The 15,878-nt window shown below is 46.5% G+C and overlaps 1 protein-coding gene across 1 annotated transcript in view; it reads right to left on the reverse strand.

The window, feature by feature from the left end:
* Positions 1–15,590, reverse strand: part of KCNQ3 (potassium voltage-gated channel subfamily Q member 3) — a 232,760-nt gene extending 217,170 nt beyond the window's left edge. Inside the window, exon 1 of the mRNA XM_034763636.1 lies at positions 14,914–15,590. Coding sequence (XP_034619527.1) covers positions 14,914–15,242 — 329 coding nt within the window. The 5' untranslated portion in view covers positions 15,243–15,590. The remainder of the gene's footprint in view (positions 1–14,913) is intronic.
* Positions 15,591–15,878: the final 288 nt, after the last annotated feature.

Raw genomic sequence — 15,878 nt, forward strand, 5'->3', positions numbered from 1 at the left:
CCCTCTGGAGACACCTGGAGAAGCAGGCAACTGGTACGTTCCCCACCTTCTCAGGGGCAGTGGGGTTCAAGCTTTGGGCTTCAATTCTGGGGTGGAGGGGCAGCAGGCTCTGGCTGTGGGGCTTTGGGCTCCAACCCCAGGCCCCGTCCCCTGGCCACGGGGCTTCGGGCCCCAGCTGTGGGGTTTCAGGTTCTAGCCCCATGCTGCCTCCTTGCCCCACCCCCATTGTCCCTGGCCCCGCTGCCTCCCCCACCCACATCCAGGGCTTAATTTGTCTCCAGGCATGCCAAGGCTGAGTAAATCTTCTGTGAAAAGTGATACTTGTATGTTTGCTGTGAAAAGTGATATTAACAAACATACAAGTATCACTTTTCACAGCAGACTTACTAGCTAGCAATAAATACATTGCAAAGATTTGGACGTGTACATGTCCATATTTATTTGTTTTTCCTAAAGCTAATTAAGTATTTTAGGAAAAAGTGAGAGAGCGGCTGCCAGCAAGAGTTGGTGGCCGCACTCTGAGGCCACCAAAAAAATTATCCTGAGAACCCCAGCACTAGACCCACCATAGCAGAGCCAGGCTTCTTTTCATCACCTGGGGAAAGCTATTCCCTTTCATACCCATGCACTGAACCAATTAAGATACCTCCATTTTCCTCTGTCTGCACCTCGGCATCTTTGGCCGTGCCCGTTTTGTAAACTCCTTCATCTCCACCCCCTGTCCTCCTTTCACACAGCCATGCTCTCAGAGAAAGATCTTCAGATGGAAGATGTGCCTTTGTACTAGTGATGAGCCCTTTTCCTGTTAGCACAGGCAAGCGTGGTCAGTAAAAGACATTCAAACAAAGAAAGACTGAGAGAAATAACTCTTGGAATGAACAAACACCATTTCAGCATTTGACACATTATTCTTCTCCACTTACTGAAACACTTTTATGACCCTGACAAGGAGAAATATTATCACCACAACCACTACACTTGCAGAAATTATTGGGCGAGGTCTTTTTTGCCAGTGATTTGATCACAATGGTCCCTTCCAGCATTAAAAAAAAACACATTTCAAAAACTGTAAAAGGCCTGATTTTCAAAGAAAAAAAGGTAAATGCAGTTTCACAAGCAAAAATGTACTTGCAACTGTGTGCTAATCTGCATGCATAAGTTCTTCAGTTGCGTGCACAATTCCAATAACTGTGCAAATAGCCACTGACACGTAGACAAGAAACAGCATGTTCCTAATTTTGAAAACCACACGAACGCTCAGCATTAACATTACCGTTATGCTGAAAGTTGCCAATAGCTACCACAAGGAGTCCTAGAACCAAATACAATAACAGACCTCATTGAAGCCAGTGGATCCCAACCAACCTATTTCAAGCTCAACAGAAGGAGCAATGAAGTCCATTTTCATAATGCAATAACGGCAGACAATGGAAGGTGCCACCTGAGGCACTAAACTGCATGGCAAGACCTGAGCAGAGGTACCCAAGTAGATTAACAGGGACTTCCCTGATTGTAAACACAGGGGCTAGGATATTGGTGTGCAGGCCATGTGTGTTGAGGCTTGTCTACACAGAAAAGCTATGTGTGTGTAAGCTAAGGTGTGACTTTAACCCACTGCCGTGTTACCAGTCCCTGTGTGAACACTTATTCCAGTTTGTATGCCATTCCCAGTTCAATTTACGTTGCTTTGGAAGGAAATTAAACTACACAAAAATGCCACTCTTATTCCAGAAGAGAATGTCCACAGAGGAAGTTATAACTACAGCAGGTTAATTATACCCATATAATTGTACAATTATAATTGTAGACAAGCTCTTGAACAAAGCCAGAGAGAAAGGTGTGAGAATGATCCTGAAAGATATCAGAGAACATAGGTGCGATCCAGGCCCTGCCCCCACTCCATCCTTTCCCCCAAGACCCGACCCCTACTCTGCCTATTTCCACCCCCTCCCACGAGCTCGCCCCACCCTCGCCCCTCCTCAGTGTTTCCTGCACACTGTGGAACAGCTGATCCGCAGCACGTGGGAGGTGCTAGGGGGGGAGCGGGAGGCACTGATGGGGGGCTGCCAGTGGGTACTAAGCACCCACCAGCACTGGAACACCCACAGAGTCGGCACCTATATCAGAGACACAGAGCTTCTTTGGCAAAGGACTCACTGGAGTGATAGACCTAGGGGTTTCTAAACAAGGAAACTGCCAGTTGTTGTTTATTCCCACTATTACCTGAGGGCATTCTGCGCCAAAAAAATTAAAATTCTACACACAATATTTTAAAATTCTGCAAATTTTATTTGTCAAATAAATGTGGAGGCTCCAGCATGGCATTGGGGAGCACAGGCCACAGGCTGCACAGAGGTGGGAGACCACAGTGCAGCTTGCCGTCCCCCTCCGCAGGACACGGACTCAGCGGTGAGGCTGAACCCAACCCTGACACAGTGCAAGGACCGGGCCTGCCCCAGAAACACCCCAGGGCCCTGCCGCTCTGTGCCAGGTGCACCAGGTGTGGGCAGGCAGGCTCAACCTGGCAGGATCCAAGTGTGGAGGGTCTTAGTGTGGGGGATCCAGGTGTGGGTTGAGAGGATTCTGTGTGGGGCAATCTGAGTGCGGGTGGCTCAGTGGGAGATCCGAGTGCAAGGCGGGATTTGGATGCACGGGGACTTTTAGAGGGGGATTCTGGGTGCAACAGTAATGGGACTTTGCAGATGGGTCCAGGTGAAGGTGATTGGGGTTCAATGGGGGGTGGGGTCTGGGTGTTGGGGGTACAGAGCTCAGAACTGGGGTCTGGGTGTGGGGGGGCTCAGTGGGGGGTCCAGATGCTGGGGGCGTGGAGCTCAGTGGAGTGGGGATCCAGGTGCAGCTGATTGGGGCTCAGTGGGGTGGGGATCCGGATGCGGGTGGCTCATCGGGGTGGTTCAGATGCAGGGGGAGTTGGACTCATCGGGGGGGTTCTGAATGCAGGGCGGTGAGGCTCGGCAAGAGAGTCTGGGTAGGAGGTGGTCTGAATACATGGGGGTTGGGTGAAAACGACTTATGTATACTCTTTGTAAATAAACAAGATTTCACCGAAGAATATACCTGACTTGTACTATCAATTTCTAATTCTAATGGAGCAAAATTATTCATGTTATTTAAGTCCAAAGCTGACTGTAAAGAGTTACAAAGGGATCTCACAAAACTGGGTGACTGGTCAACAAAATGGCAGATGAAGTTCAGTGTTGACAAGTACAAAGTAATGCACATTGGAAAAAATAATCCCTACTATACATACAAAATGATGGGTCTAAATTAGCTGTTACCACTCAAGAAAGAGATCTTGGAGTCATGACGGATAGTTTTCTAAAAACACCTACTGAATGTGAAGCAGCAGTCAAAAAAGCAAACAGGGTATTAGGAAAGGGATAGATAACAAGATAGAAAATATCAGAATGCTATTATATAAATCCATCCAGCATACTTTGAATGCTGCGTGCAGTTCTGATCGCCCCATCTCAAAAAAAGCTATATTTGAACTGGAAAGAGTTCAGGGAAGAGCAACATAAATTATTAGGAGTATAAAACAGCTTCCATACAAGGAGAGATTAAAAAGACTGGGATTGTTCAGCTAAGAAAAGACTAAGTGGGAATATGATAGCAGTCTATAAAATCATGAATGGGGTGGAGGAAGGGAATAGAGAGCTGTTGTTTACCCTTCAAAATAACACAAGAACTAGGAGTCACTCAATGAAACAGACAGCAGGTTTAAAACAAACAAAAGGAGGTACTTCTTCACACAACACACAGTCAACCTGTGGAACTTGTGGCCATGGGATGTTGTGAAGCCAAAAGTATAACTGGGTTTGAAAAAGACGTATCTAAGTTCCTAAAGGATAGATCCATCAATGGCTACTAGCCAAGATGGTCAGAGATGCAAGCCCATGCTCTGAATGTCCCTAAGCCTCTGACTGCCAGAAGCTGAGATTGGATGACAGGGGATGAATCACTGAAAATTGCACTGTTCCGTTCATTCCATTACAAGCATTTAGCATTGGCCACTGTCAGAAGGCAGGATATTGACTAGATGGACCATTGATATGCACCTAGTATGGCCATTCTTATGTTCTTATGCACTAAATATTGGCTAACTGCTCAGGCCAAAAGGTGCCACAACATTCTGTCAAAGTTTGCATTAAAATTCTTTTGCTATTGGACTCAAACTACATTGAACCCAATTAGTTGCTCTGTTTACACTGATTTTGACAGGCTACTCACATGCTTAAAATTAAGCACATGCTTAAGTACTGTGCTGGATTAAGCCCAGAGTAGGTAACTCACAAACACGTCCAGTCCCGATGTTCCTTCAAAGGTAGCCATTGCCAAAGTAGGTCAATTTGAGCCTAAATATATTTTCCCCAGGCACAAATGGATAAGCCTACGAAAGATCATTTTAAAATGAGAAAGAAGCCAGCACTTATTTAGTGGTTCTTGGACTATATTCTCTATAAAGCTATTCGTATTTAAGTTATCCCTTTTAATACTGTATGTGCCAGAAGCAATTGAAGTAGCAATGCTTCCATGCCTTCATAATCTCTGTAAAGTGCTATGCAAAACAGTATATAGCACTGTTAACTAAAGAACAAACACTATTATTTATTTATAAGTGTTTCTACAAAGCATATCATTATAGTATCTGACCATCCCCAGCAGTGTACCTATATCTCTAAGATCCTGACCTATTTCATTTCAGACCAGGACACAAAGAATTTTTCCAAACACTCAACCCTCTGATTAAAAAAAAAATCCTTATGGTTGCTAAATTAGATTCAAAATGACTTAAGGCCAAATTGTCCACAGATACGTATATGACACCAAATGGCCTTTATGGGAGCTTTGCACATCCATCCCAGGGCAGAATTTGGCTTCAGCAATATATATATACACACACACATAGGGATATGTGTGTATATAGATAGATCAGTGATTTTTAAAAAAATCCAACTATTAGTAAAAAGTGAAACCAGACTATAATACACAGCCTCTAACTCTCTATTTTTGTGTTGGATTTGTTTTTAATGTCATGCTAGAATTCACAGATCCATCTATAAACAAGTGAAGCAGGTGGAAAAATCCTGCTAATTTCTGGAAACTTTCTGTAGGTTCAGTTACAGAGAAAACACACATATGCAGGGGATGAGAGCAACCCACACCCACCTAACCAAGGCTGCTGCACCCATGAAAATTCAGGTCTCATTACAAACCAGAAGAATCCAATGATAGTCTGACTAGCACAACAAAATCTTGATGCTCATTTCACCATTAGGGTTACCACCTGTCCGGGTTTTACTGGACAGTCCGGTTTTTGGCTTCTGTGTCCAGGTCCCATTTAGGGTTGCCAGGTGCCCGGTTTTCAATCGGAAAGTCCAGCTGAAAAGGGGATCTGGCAATCCTAAATGGCACCTGAACCAAAAGGCCAGTTACTACAGGGTGGGGGGAGGTGCCAGGTCTTTAACCCGCACCAGCTCCTGCTCAGCTGGGGCCGCCTCCTACTTGCAGGCAGGCTCCTTGAGACAATTCAGCAGGTGACAAGAATGAGGAGCTAGTGTCGGGGGTGGAACCTTAGGGAGAAGAGGCGGAGAGGGGGCAGAGCCTGGGGGAAGAGGTAGGATGGGGTGGGGCCTTGGGGGAAGAGGTGGGGCAGGGGTGGAGCCTTGGGGTCCAGCTAGCAGCAATTGTAAAGGTGGGAACTATTCATCATAGCTCAAGTCTCACCAATGGATCCTAGAATACAATCCCAGGATACAGGCTGTTATATAAACCTTAAACTGTTGTGCAGTAGGTGGGGTAGTTTGCTGTGCTGTACTATGGGGTAGTAACTCATTCCTTAGGGATACCTAGCACCGCTGGCCCTCTGCATCTCTGTCAGGGCAGTGGAAGCAACTGTTCCTGACCTTAGGCTGGGGGACCTGGGCCCGCTATCTCCACCAAATCCCAGCCCAGGGCCCTGTGTGAAGCAACACCAACAGGGTCCTCCCCACAGCAAGCCTAAGTCCACTGCCATGGGCTATTTCCTACCTATAGGTCCCTTCAGCTGGGACATGGCCCCTCTGTCCAACAGTCACTCATCAACAAAAAAGAGTCCATATGAACAGGGCCCTGCAGTAACTGCTGGTTCCCAAAGAGGGTGGTGGTTGGAGATAGCTCTTTCGTGGACCTTGCTCACTCTGTGGTCCCCTCTCAGCTCCTCTCCAGCTCCCTCTCTCCAGCAGTCTGTCCACCACCCTCTGCCGGGGTTGCTGAGATCCCATTGAAGCCACTCAACCAGTCGGAGCATGTGCGGAAGGTCCAGAGGTGTGGAGCTACCTGGGCCCAGTATTGCCTTTTAACCCTTTCAGGCTCAGTGTGGGGTTTGTATACCCCATCACCTCACCATCTGATTGAGAGGCTGCAGGTCATAGCTTACGTAGCACATATCAGTGTGGCTATGGTCAATAAAACTTCATTGACATTAGCGGGAGGGTAAATTTTTCAAACGTTAGGCTCCTAAGTGCCTAAGCGCCTTTTTGAAAATGGGACCTAGGCACTTTTGTAAATGTTACCAATAGTCTTATTACTATTAGTCCTCCTAGGACTCTGCTTTCTTATCTCATTCATGTCAATGACATACCAGCTTTCTATAGCCAAAGACTGAACCGTAACAATGCCTGCTTACGGCAACCAGCATACAGTTGAACCTTATTAATCCACAAACAAAACCCTGGCTGTCTCCACAGGTCTCAGCAGAGATGTATTAGCAGAGGTATGTGGTGAGGTCTCCAATTACCGAGACTTCATTATTTTTACAAAGTATACTACAGAATAGTTATTGGTGCATTATGAAGTATTAGCATAAATAATTAAAACTGGACTAGAATTGTCAAAATAAACAAGTAAAAAGCATTCACTAATGGAACAACCCTGCTTTTTAATTATGCTGATTCACTTGGAGGCAAATCCAAGCTGATTAGCTGGGCCTAGCGCTAGGCAAATGAGCAGGAATAAGGGTTTCTTCCCACACTCCCACCCCAGTGCAGCTACAAAGCCGCCCCAAGGAGGCTACTGCAGCCTCATGGCTAAACACCCAAAAGCCCTGAGGTGGCAGGGGAAAGAATGGGAAGATCCATGCAATTGCAGAACCTCAAGCCACACCCCAGCCTGCCCAGTCCCGCATGCTGCCACTCCAGGGCTGCCCCCCGAACAGTTGATCTCCATGTTGAGCACATCTGCACCCAGCCCCTCCCATTGCACAGCAGAACCACACCAGTTCCACTGCTTGGAGAGGTTCCATGTACTCACCCATCCCCTTAGGCACAAATCCCATCGAACTCAGTGACAAAACTAGCATTGATTTCGTGGAGTACAGGGTCAGCCACTTGTCCGCTAAAGGGCCAATCCTGCAATGCTTTACTCAGATGAGTCATCCTTTGCTTTCAGGACCTTCCACTGAAGATCAAATGCAGCTTGAAATCTGTCTTGCTAGCTCTCACAATATATATTATTTTTCTTAAACCCCCAGCTCCTGGAGTCATGTGATCAGCTGAGAGTCTCAACTTTCTTTTTTAAGTAAGTTTCAATCATAGTTGCCAAGAAAAACTTGAAAATAGGACCCAAAAGCAAATAAAAAGAACCCAGAATGCACTATTTAAAAAAAAACAAAACATGATTTTGGGGGCCTGAATCTTGCTTTATATATGTATGGTTTGGGTTGGCAATACAGAATCTGTAATTTCTTTAAGGCAGATGACTGGGTTCCTGGAGTTTTTACAATATTCAGCAGTGCATCTAATTAAATAGTGATTTAAATGAGTACAAGGCATTGCAGCCTAATTTGGGGTTTTGTTGGGTTTTACAATTATCTGCATTTATTGATTTTAATAATGTAAAAACAAAAACAAAAAAAATATTTTTTTGTTTTTAGGTAGGAGCCAGCCTTGAGTACATGATTAACGCAAAGCTGTGGACAGACATTTCAGAATAAGATATTTTTCCCATTTTTAACTCGCCTTCTCAATGGCAGCGTTTATACCCATTGATAACTTGGACCGCACACACCTCTGTTGTTTGAAAATGCAGCTGCACATATTCCACTAGTGGATTGTTTCCCCCGCTTTGATGAGCAATATCTACTGGCTGATCAGAGTTGTAGCAAACTTGCATTACACAGTCAGCCTTGGCAGGCAACTGATCCATAGGCCACCAGCATAACCTCAATGGGACCACTATAGCAGGGAGCTTTACCACTGGCTTCTGTGGGAGCAGAATTAGGCCAATGTTGAGCTCTTTTGAATAATCCCACCCTAAAATACTTTCCCACTAGAACTATTCCATGTAAGCAATTGCTGTAGTTGCCATAGGAATGTTAAAAAATTGCAAATAGGAGGAGCGGTGTCTGGAAGGCACTCTCTCTATTGAGGGGTTGGTTGAAAAATTTCCACAAATTTCAGTGGAAAATTCAGCTTTCAACTAAACAAAAAATGTTTGCAAAAAGTGTCTGATTTCTGCAGAAAATTTCAACTTTTCAAAAAGAGAGAGAGAGTAAATACATACAGCTATAGTGTACTTAAACTTTCAGGAAGCCTTTGATAAGGCCCCTCACCAAAAGCTCTTAAGTAAAGTACACAGTCATGGGATAAGAGGAAAGGTCCTGTCGTGGATCAGTAACTGGTTAAAAGATAGAAAACGAAGAGTAGGAGTAAATGGTGAGTTCTCCACTCTACTCAGTGTAAGTGTGAGTGCACACACATGCACGTGTGCAGAAGAAGAGAGGAGATTCACAAGAAAACACACACAGGTAATAACATGTGTTTCTGTGACTCACAGTTCCCTGTGAAGACTGCAAATCAATGTTCCTCATCAAGAAATATTCCCCTCACGCAAATTAATACCTGAGCCTGCAAACACTGTCAGATGCAGTGTTTACTGCCTTGGGAAGTCTCATTGACCAACTTCATTAGAACTAGAACTGTAATAAACATTACAGACCTGCTCCATAGCCCCTTGAAGGTAATGTGAGCCTTTCTATTGATTTCATTGAACTTTAGATCAGGCTTTATCTGTACTATTTCCGGTAATAAGCAAGCGCTGGGCCTTTAAGTTGTTCATTGGCCATAGGTTTGCACATATTGCAATTTCCTTTTTAATTTTAAATCTTTTCTTGGATTGTGAGGCTACCCAAAGGATCTAGTCCACTCTACTGACCGAGCAGTAACATTTCACTAAAATACATAGTTTTTTTTTTTAATGATAAAAATCACAACAAATAGGCACTTGTTGAAATGTTTTGGATCCTATCACCCACCCGCACACCCCTAATAAAAAGTAAACAATTATTTGCGTCTCTGGCGAGGCTCAGTCTGAGACATTCCAGGGCAGTTCTACTTTCATGGCAGAGCTGTAAATCCAACACAGGAGAGACTTACAACAGACATGCTGAAAAGCCCCTTCACTTCAAAGGCTCTATCATGAGCAAACAGAAACCAGATTTTAATCTAGAGCTCTAAATGTTAGCGTTTCCCATGGTATCATTCTTCCTGCTGGTGGAATGACGTTCTCCTCTTTCTGTGAGAAGAGCAAAGCTCTGCAAGTCGCTAACAGATTTCCGAACAATCTTTCATTTCTTTAATTTTTAGAGTTTTGCTTTTGTAGGATCTGATCCTATGACATGCTACATAGATTGTAAATTTTTATAGTTCTGTGTTTGTACAGCGCCTTGCACAGTGTGGTTCTAGGCATGTCTAGGGCTCCAAGAAGATACAGTAATACAAATAATTAAATAATAAGTAAGTTTTGAATGCCCACAGAATTCTATCGCACTCAGCGTCACACAAGGTTAGGCCCATACTGAACAATAATATAATAGGGCCGAATTCTCGTGCACTGGAAGAGATGGGGGAAGAGTGGGCAGGATCCAGACAACGCACTCCCATGGGTGGTAGGCTGGGGAGCAACCAGGGCATCCACCAATGTGCCAAGTCTCAAGAGTGTGCTTTGCTGTGTTGGGAACATGGCCCCTCCCATTACACATACACTGCTTTCAGCAGCAGGCTCCAGATGGACGAGCACTCTGCCTCTTTTTAAAGGAGGAGCAAGTTGTGGAACAGAGTCCATTCCCCTTAGGCTCTCCTGAGCCACAATACCCTGCCCTGGGATCACCTTCAAAACCAACCCCACTCTACTCCCACCATGCCCCTGTGGGGTTCGTAGGCACAGAAAGGGTTTTGCCCTCAATGTGTTTGGGTTCCTAAGTAAGGGCCCAATCCAATTCCCACTGAAGTCAATGAGTCTAGGATTTGTAGCCTGATCTATCGATTCTGTCTTAATTATACTGATTACTTAAGAATCCCCAGTTATCACTTTGAGGGTTGTCAGGTCCTTGTCCCAACATCAGGCCCAGTATTATTCAAATGATATATAGCTGGGAACCCTGATGTGCACAGCTGCAACACTCACACTATAGGAACTCTTCTATATTCACAAATAGTTTAACACAGTCACAAACACTCTAACTCCGTAAGGTAAATAGAGAGGCTACAGAATGTACATCTTGCCATCCGTATACTCGCACCATCCCCTGCAAGACAACCAGAAAGGTTAGCCATTATTTTCCTCATCGCCATTACCTTCTGCCACATCACCAGTGGCCATCATTCTGGCACCTCCCAAGGGCTACATCTCTCTCCCCTATTGCACACAGGCTGGGATGCAACTTTGATAATATGTTACGCTAACATCCCTATATATAATGTATATTCAGTAGTGGTTTTTCCTCTTTTCCTTGTTCGTACTTCCTCATCCTACTAATGCTGAGGTGTCCTTCTTCTATAGGTTAGTACATTGATACCATTTCAGCTCGTGATCATACCTGTCTCCCCCTGCTTAAGCGGATTTGCGGTTATTACTTCCCATGTTCCTTGCGGAAGCACTTACAGGAACATTCTACCTCCTACTGGCGAGCAAGCTCTTCTTAGTCCCCAAAATCTAAAGGTAACCGCTAATCTATGCCAAGGGTTACAGCCGACTTAACCACCTTATGCTAACTGACGCTTCAGCTAATATCTTACAGGACACTGGCCTGTAGGTTTCATGCATTACGGCTGAATATACCAAAAGCAGCTAAATACAACGAAGGCAAGGCAATGATATAGTAAAGGCAAGCTAGCCCTGTGGGCTACAAATTGGGCCATAAAAAGGTGCTCACCAAAACAACTTGAGTAACTTGTGACAAATGCAAGGCTATGAAACTATAAAAAGCTATTTTATTTACTTTAGGAATAAGAGACCCTAGAAGTCTTCTTTGGTTAACATGGGGACTGATCCTGCTCCCATTCAGGTCAAGGGCCATGGGTAATCAGGTCTCAGTCCTGAAAGCTGCTGAGCTTCCACCTCACAGAAAGTGCTCAGACCCTCAGTCCTTAAACATGTAAAATTCCCATTGAAATGAACAAGCCAGATCCTGAGAAATGTTGAGCATCGGTTATTCATGGAAGGGACTGTAGTCATATCAGCATTTGGCCCCATCATGTGTGTCTGGTAACTGCTAGATGCTATTCTTATATGGAGCTCATCCCCATGGTGTTTGAGCACCTAACAAGTTATTTTGGATACCTCTTCCAATATAGGAACTGTTTGCACAAGTAATACATAATAAGTGTGTATCACAGGCTCAAAAGATGTCAGATGCTTTTCAAAGACATAAGACACATTCCTGCCCACAAAAGCTTCCAATGTACAAAGAAACAAAGAGCAAACGATGTGTGGAGGAAAAGGATATGACATACAAAGTGATCAGAGTGATGGCTGGCACAAGGGTTAGTTTTACGGGGAAGGGGAGTCTTGTAGGAGAAGGGGCTCTGAGATTTTGTTTGATTTTTGAATGCCTACGAAACTGAGTACAGTTACAATGCTGTGAAAATAGGGGTTTAAAGAGTGGTTTAAATGAGGCAGAGTGGAGCATAGACAAATAGATTTTGGAAGTTCATTCCAATCATATATCAGGGGGTAGCCGTGTTAGTCTGTATCTACAAAAACAACAAAGAGTCTGGTGGCACCTGAAAGACTAACAGATTTATTTGGGCATAAGCTTTCGTGAGTAAAAACCTCACTTCTTCGGATGCATAGAGTGAAAGCTACAGATGCAGGCATTATATACAGACACATGGAGAGCCCAAGAATCAAAGTGGGTCGCAACCCCTTTTTAATGGGGTTGCCAGGGCTGGTGTTAGACGTGCAGGGGCTTGGAGATAAAGCCGAAGCTCATGCCCTGCCGCCCGGGGCCAAAGCTGAATCCTGAGGGCTTCAGCTCTGGGTGGCAGGGCTCAGGTTACAGGCCCCCTGCATGGGGCTGAAGCCCTTGGGCTTTACCCCCCCCCTTCTTCTCTTCCCCCTCCCCCCCCAGGGCAGCAGGGCTCAGGTTTCAGTCCACTCTCCCCGGGTTGTGTAGTCATTTTTGTTGTCAGAAGGGGGTCCTGGTGCAGTGAAGTTTGAGAACCCCTAGCCTAGAAGAAGATGGAAGTGATTGTGTGAGAAGGCTGCACGTGGACTTCTCAAGTCTCTTCTCTCAAAAGTCTCTTGTCTTAAAATCAGAAAACAACAAATTAATCAATTATAAAATACGGAGTAAGAGATCCGGGTTGTAACCTCCATCAAAGAGGTCTTCCCAGAGCTAATATATACCTAATGCATTCTGTCAGTTGTCATAAGCTTTCCTAAGTCACATACCCAGTTCGAACCAGCTGCCCTACTAGACTGGAAAAATGTCACATTATCTAGAGCTTAGTTTTTCAAGCAGCTCAACCTTGATACTTTAAACAAAGCAAAACGGATAAACAATGTCCTGTTTCATATGACATACATCATGAAAAGAACAATCTAAGTTAAATGAGTGGGAAGGGAGGTTTAGCAATATGTCAGTATTATACCACTATGCAAAAACTCATCTCAATAACGAAACTGATCTTGCACTCCTTACTTAATCAAAACTCCCATGAACTTCAGTGGGAGACTTGTCCAATGGCAGGATCAGAGCCTTAAGCTCAATGGCTCTACTCATGTGAGTAAGCACTATTTGTATGATAAGAATTGGCAGGTTCAGGCCACGGATCCACAATCTACACAGACTAGAGGACTTTACTTGTCTCTGATAAAACAACCAACTTCAGCAATAACTCCTCAGTCTTCCTGCACAGAAATTTTGTCCACTATGGTTTACAGCATTTTTTAAAAACAGTGATATCCAATATCCACACTGTTTTGCAACCGCATCTATGCAACATTATAAAACAAATTGATTTTAGTGGGACACTGTCAACTTAAAAATCTATGTTGCAAACAAATTTATTTGTCTATGATACTAATAACATCTTACATTATTTAAAATGCAAGAATTTTAGAAATCCAGCATGCTGGTCAGTCTGTATGCTGTCCTTTTTGCAGTTCTCTCATTTTGGTCAAGTAAAGTCAGTTTCACTTTCAAGCCCTTAGTGATACTATGGTTGGGTTTCATACACTGCAGGTGGATGTTTATTTGTTTTAATGATTTTTTCAAATGTGCAAACATTTCTGTTGGCCTTTGGTTTTTTAAAAGCTTGTTTAGAACCACATTTAACATTTGGGCTAGATTTAAGTGGCCAGTGTCCCTTTAAGCACTTTGAGCCATAAATCTATCATAATTAGTTTTGTTCCATCTGCTTTCCCCAGCTTTCATAAAATACCGTTTTCAACATGTGTATTCAAGAGAATGTATTTATACAAAGACACGAGAAAACCTTTTAAATAAAACAGCCTCTCATTTTAGAAATCTTGATGAGAGCAAAAAAAATAATAATTCAAGGCATCTTGTTAGCCCATAATGAGATCTTGGTCCTTTTCTCCTTGTTCAGAACAAGTTCCAATGAGCATTATGCCTACAATGATAGAGCAAAACAGTGGCCTGATATGCATCTTCTATGAGACAATCCCAACCCCCTCTCAGGGTTTAGCATTATGTTAACTCACATGTGCATTGGATCCCCCCCCCCCCAAATCCCCGCCTCTTCCCCAAGCACGTGGCATGCCTCCTCCCCCCCAGGCTCGCAGCTGTAATGGCGGCACACGCCTGGGAGGGAGGGGGTGGTGGCGGTGGCGCGGCTTCCACTTCCCGGGGCTGGTGAGTAGCTCCGGCACCGGGCGGGCAGGGGGCCGCTCCCGCAGGAGGGAGACGGGGGGCTCCGGACCCCGGCCGTGGCGGGGGAGAGCGGATCGGGCCGTGTAAAGTTGATCGGCTCGCGGGGGGGACCCCGGCCGGCTCCTCGCCCCTGGAGGGGGGGTAGCGCCAGCATGTCCCGCCGGCCGCTGCAGGCCAGGTAAGAAGCCGAGTCCCTCCCCTGGCTCCTCGGCTCCCTCCGGGGGGAGCGCCCCCCTGCCCGCCCGGTGCCGGAGCGACTCACCACCCCCTCCCTCCAGGCTTGCGCCGCCATTACAGCTGCGAGCCCGGGAGGGAGGGGGATGCCGCTCAGCCGAGGAGCCGGGGGGGGACTCGGCTTCTTACCTGGCCTGGGCGGCCGGCGGGACATGGGGCGAGGCGGGGACGCTACCCCCCCCTACGGGGCGAGGAGCCGGCCGGGGTCCCCCCCCCTTAAACTTTACATGGCCCGAGCCGCTCTCCCCGCCACTGCCGGGGTCCGGAGCCCCGCGCCTCCTTCCCCGCGGGACGCGCTGCATGGGCCCGGGGCCGCGGGGAGGACAGGGGCCGCGGCGCGGCTGGGGCGTGCTAATTCCCCCGGCCCCCGCGAAACGGCTTTGTTTGTTTGTTTGTTTGTTTTTGCTCCGCCCCCCCTTGGATATTTCATCTCTGTGATCTGGTCACCTTCCCCTGCCCCACGGAATACAAAGAAGACACCGCTGGCGATAACCCCAGATACTCACACGAAGGCATGATACAGCAGCGCCCACCCTCTGGGTCTCTCCAGGGCGTCGTAGATTAAAGTTTGGATCCTCCTGTACTTGGCATTGTTCCTCTTGACAGGTCTGCTCAGAGGTGTTTTGGCCAAAAGCCCAATCCCTTGCGGATTCCTCTTCCCCCCCTCTTCCTTCCCGGTTCCTTCCAGCAGCAGGGTCCCATCTTTATCTGCTCCAGCTCCCAAGGCCAAAGAACCTTGCTCCAGATCTCCAGCCGTGAGTCCTACTTTCTTCTCTTCTTGCTCCCCGCTACCAGCGTTCCCCGCAGCTGCTGCCTTCCTGGACTTGAGTCCCATCTTTTTCGCTGGTCCTTAAAGGCGCAGCTGGAGGTAAGCAGCAGCAGCTTGCGGAGCCCCAAGGCCATGATCCGAGCTCCCCTCCAAAAAAAGAAAAGGAAAAAAAAAGACGGGTAGGGGGAGGGAATCACAGTGCTGTCAGGCCATCATCACTGGGGCTAAAGCAGAGGCATGATGGCAGGAGAGAGGTGGGTGGCAGCAGCACCTGGCCCAGCAGGGAGATGACACCATCGCAGAGTTTATTGACTAGCCTGATGCTAGAGTCCCTTCTCCCTCCTTTCCCCTCCCGTGCTTGCTGGATGCCTGCGAGCACCCCCCAAGCCTCACGCTAGGGAGTGGCCCATTGTATGTCCCCAGCAAATAGCAGCGCGCCTCCTCTCTCCCCCCTCCCCAGCCCCGGTGTGGCTAGTCATTCATTTTGCATTGAGCATGGTGCATCGGTTCAGCACGGCGGAGCCTGCATGCGGCAGGCAGCGGCTGCTGCGTGCTGCGATCCTGGCAATTTCCCCCATGAGGCGCGCGGGGGGTATTCCCCCACCCTTTGCAAAGCGAGCCCTAAATGCCCAGGCAAAGGCTGGGCTCGGAGTGCTAACAGTGGCTGGGCAGGGAGATCCCTGCGCCCGCTACGGGGAAGAC

This window comes from Trachemys scripta, chromosome 2 (assembly GCF_013100865.1).
Source record: "Trachemys scripta elegans isolate TJP31775 chromosome 2, CAS_Tse_1.0, whole genome shotgun sequence".
Taxonomy (NCBI): Eukaryota; Metazoa; Chordata; order Testudines; family Emydidae; genus Trachemys; species Trachemys scripta.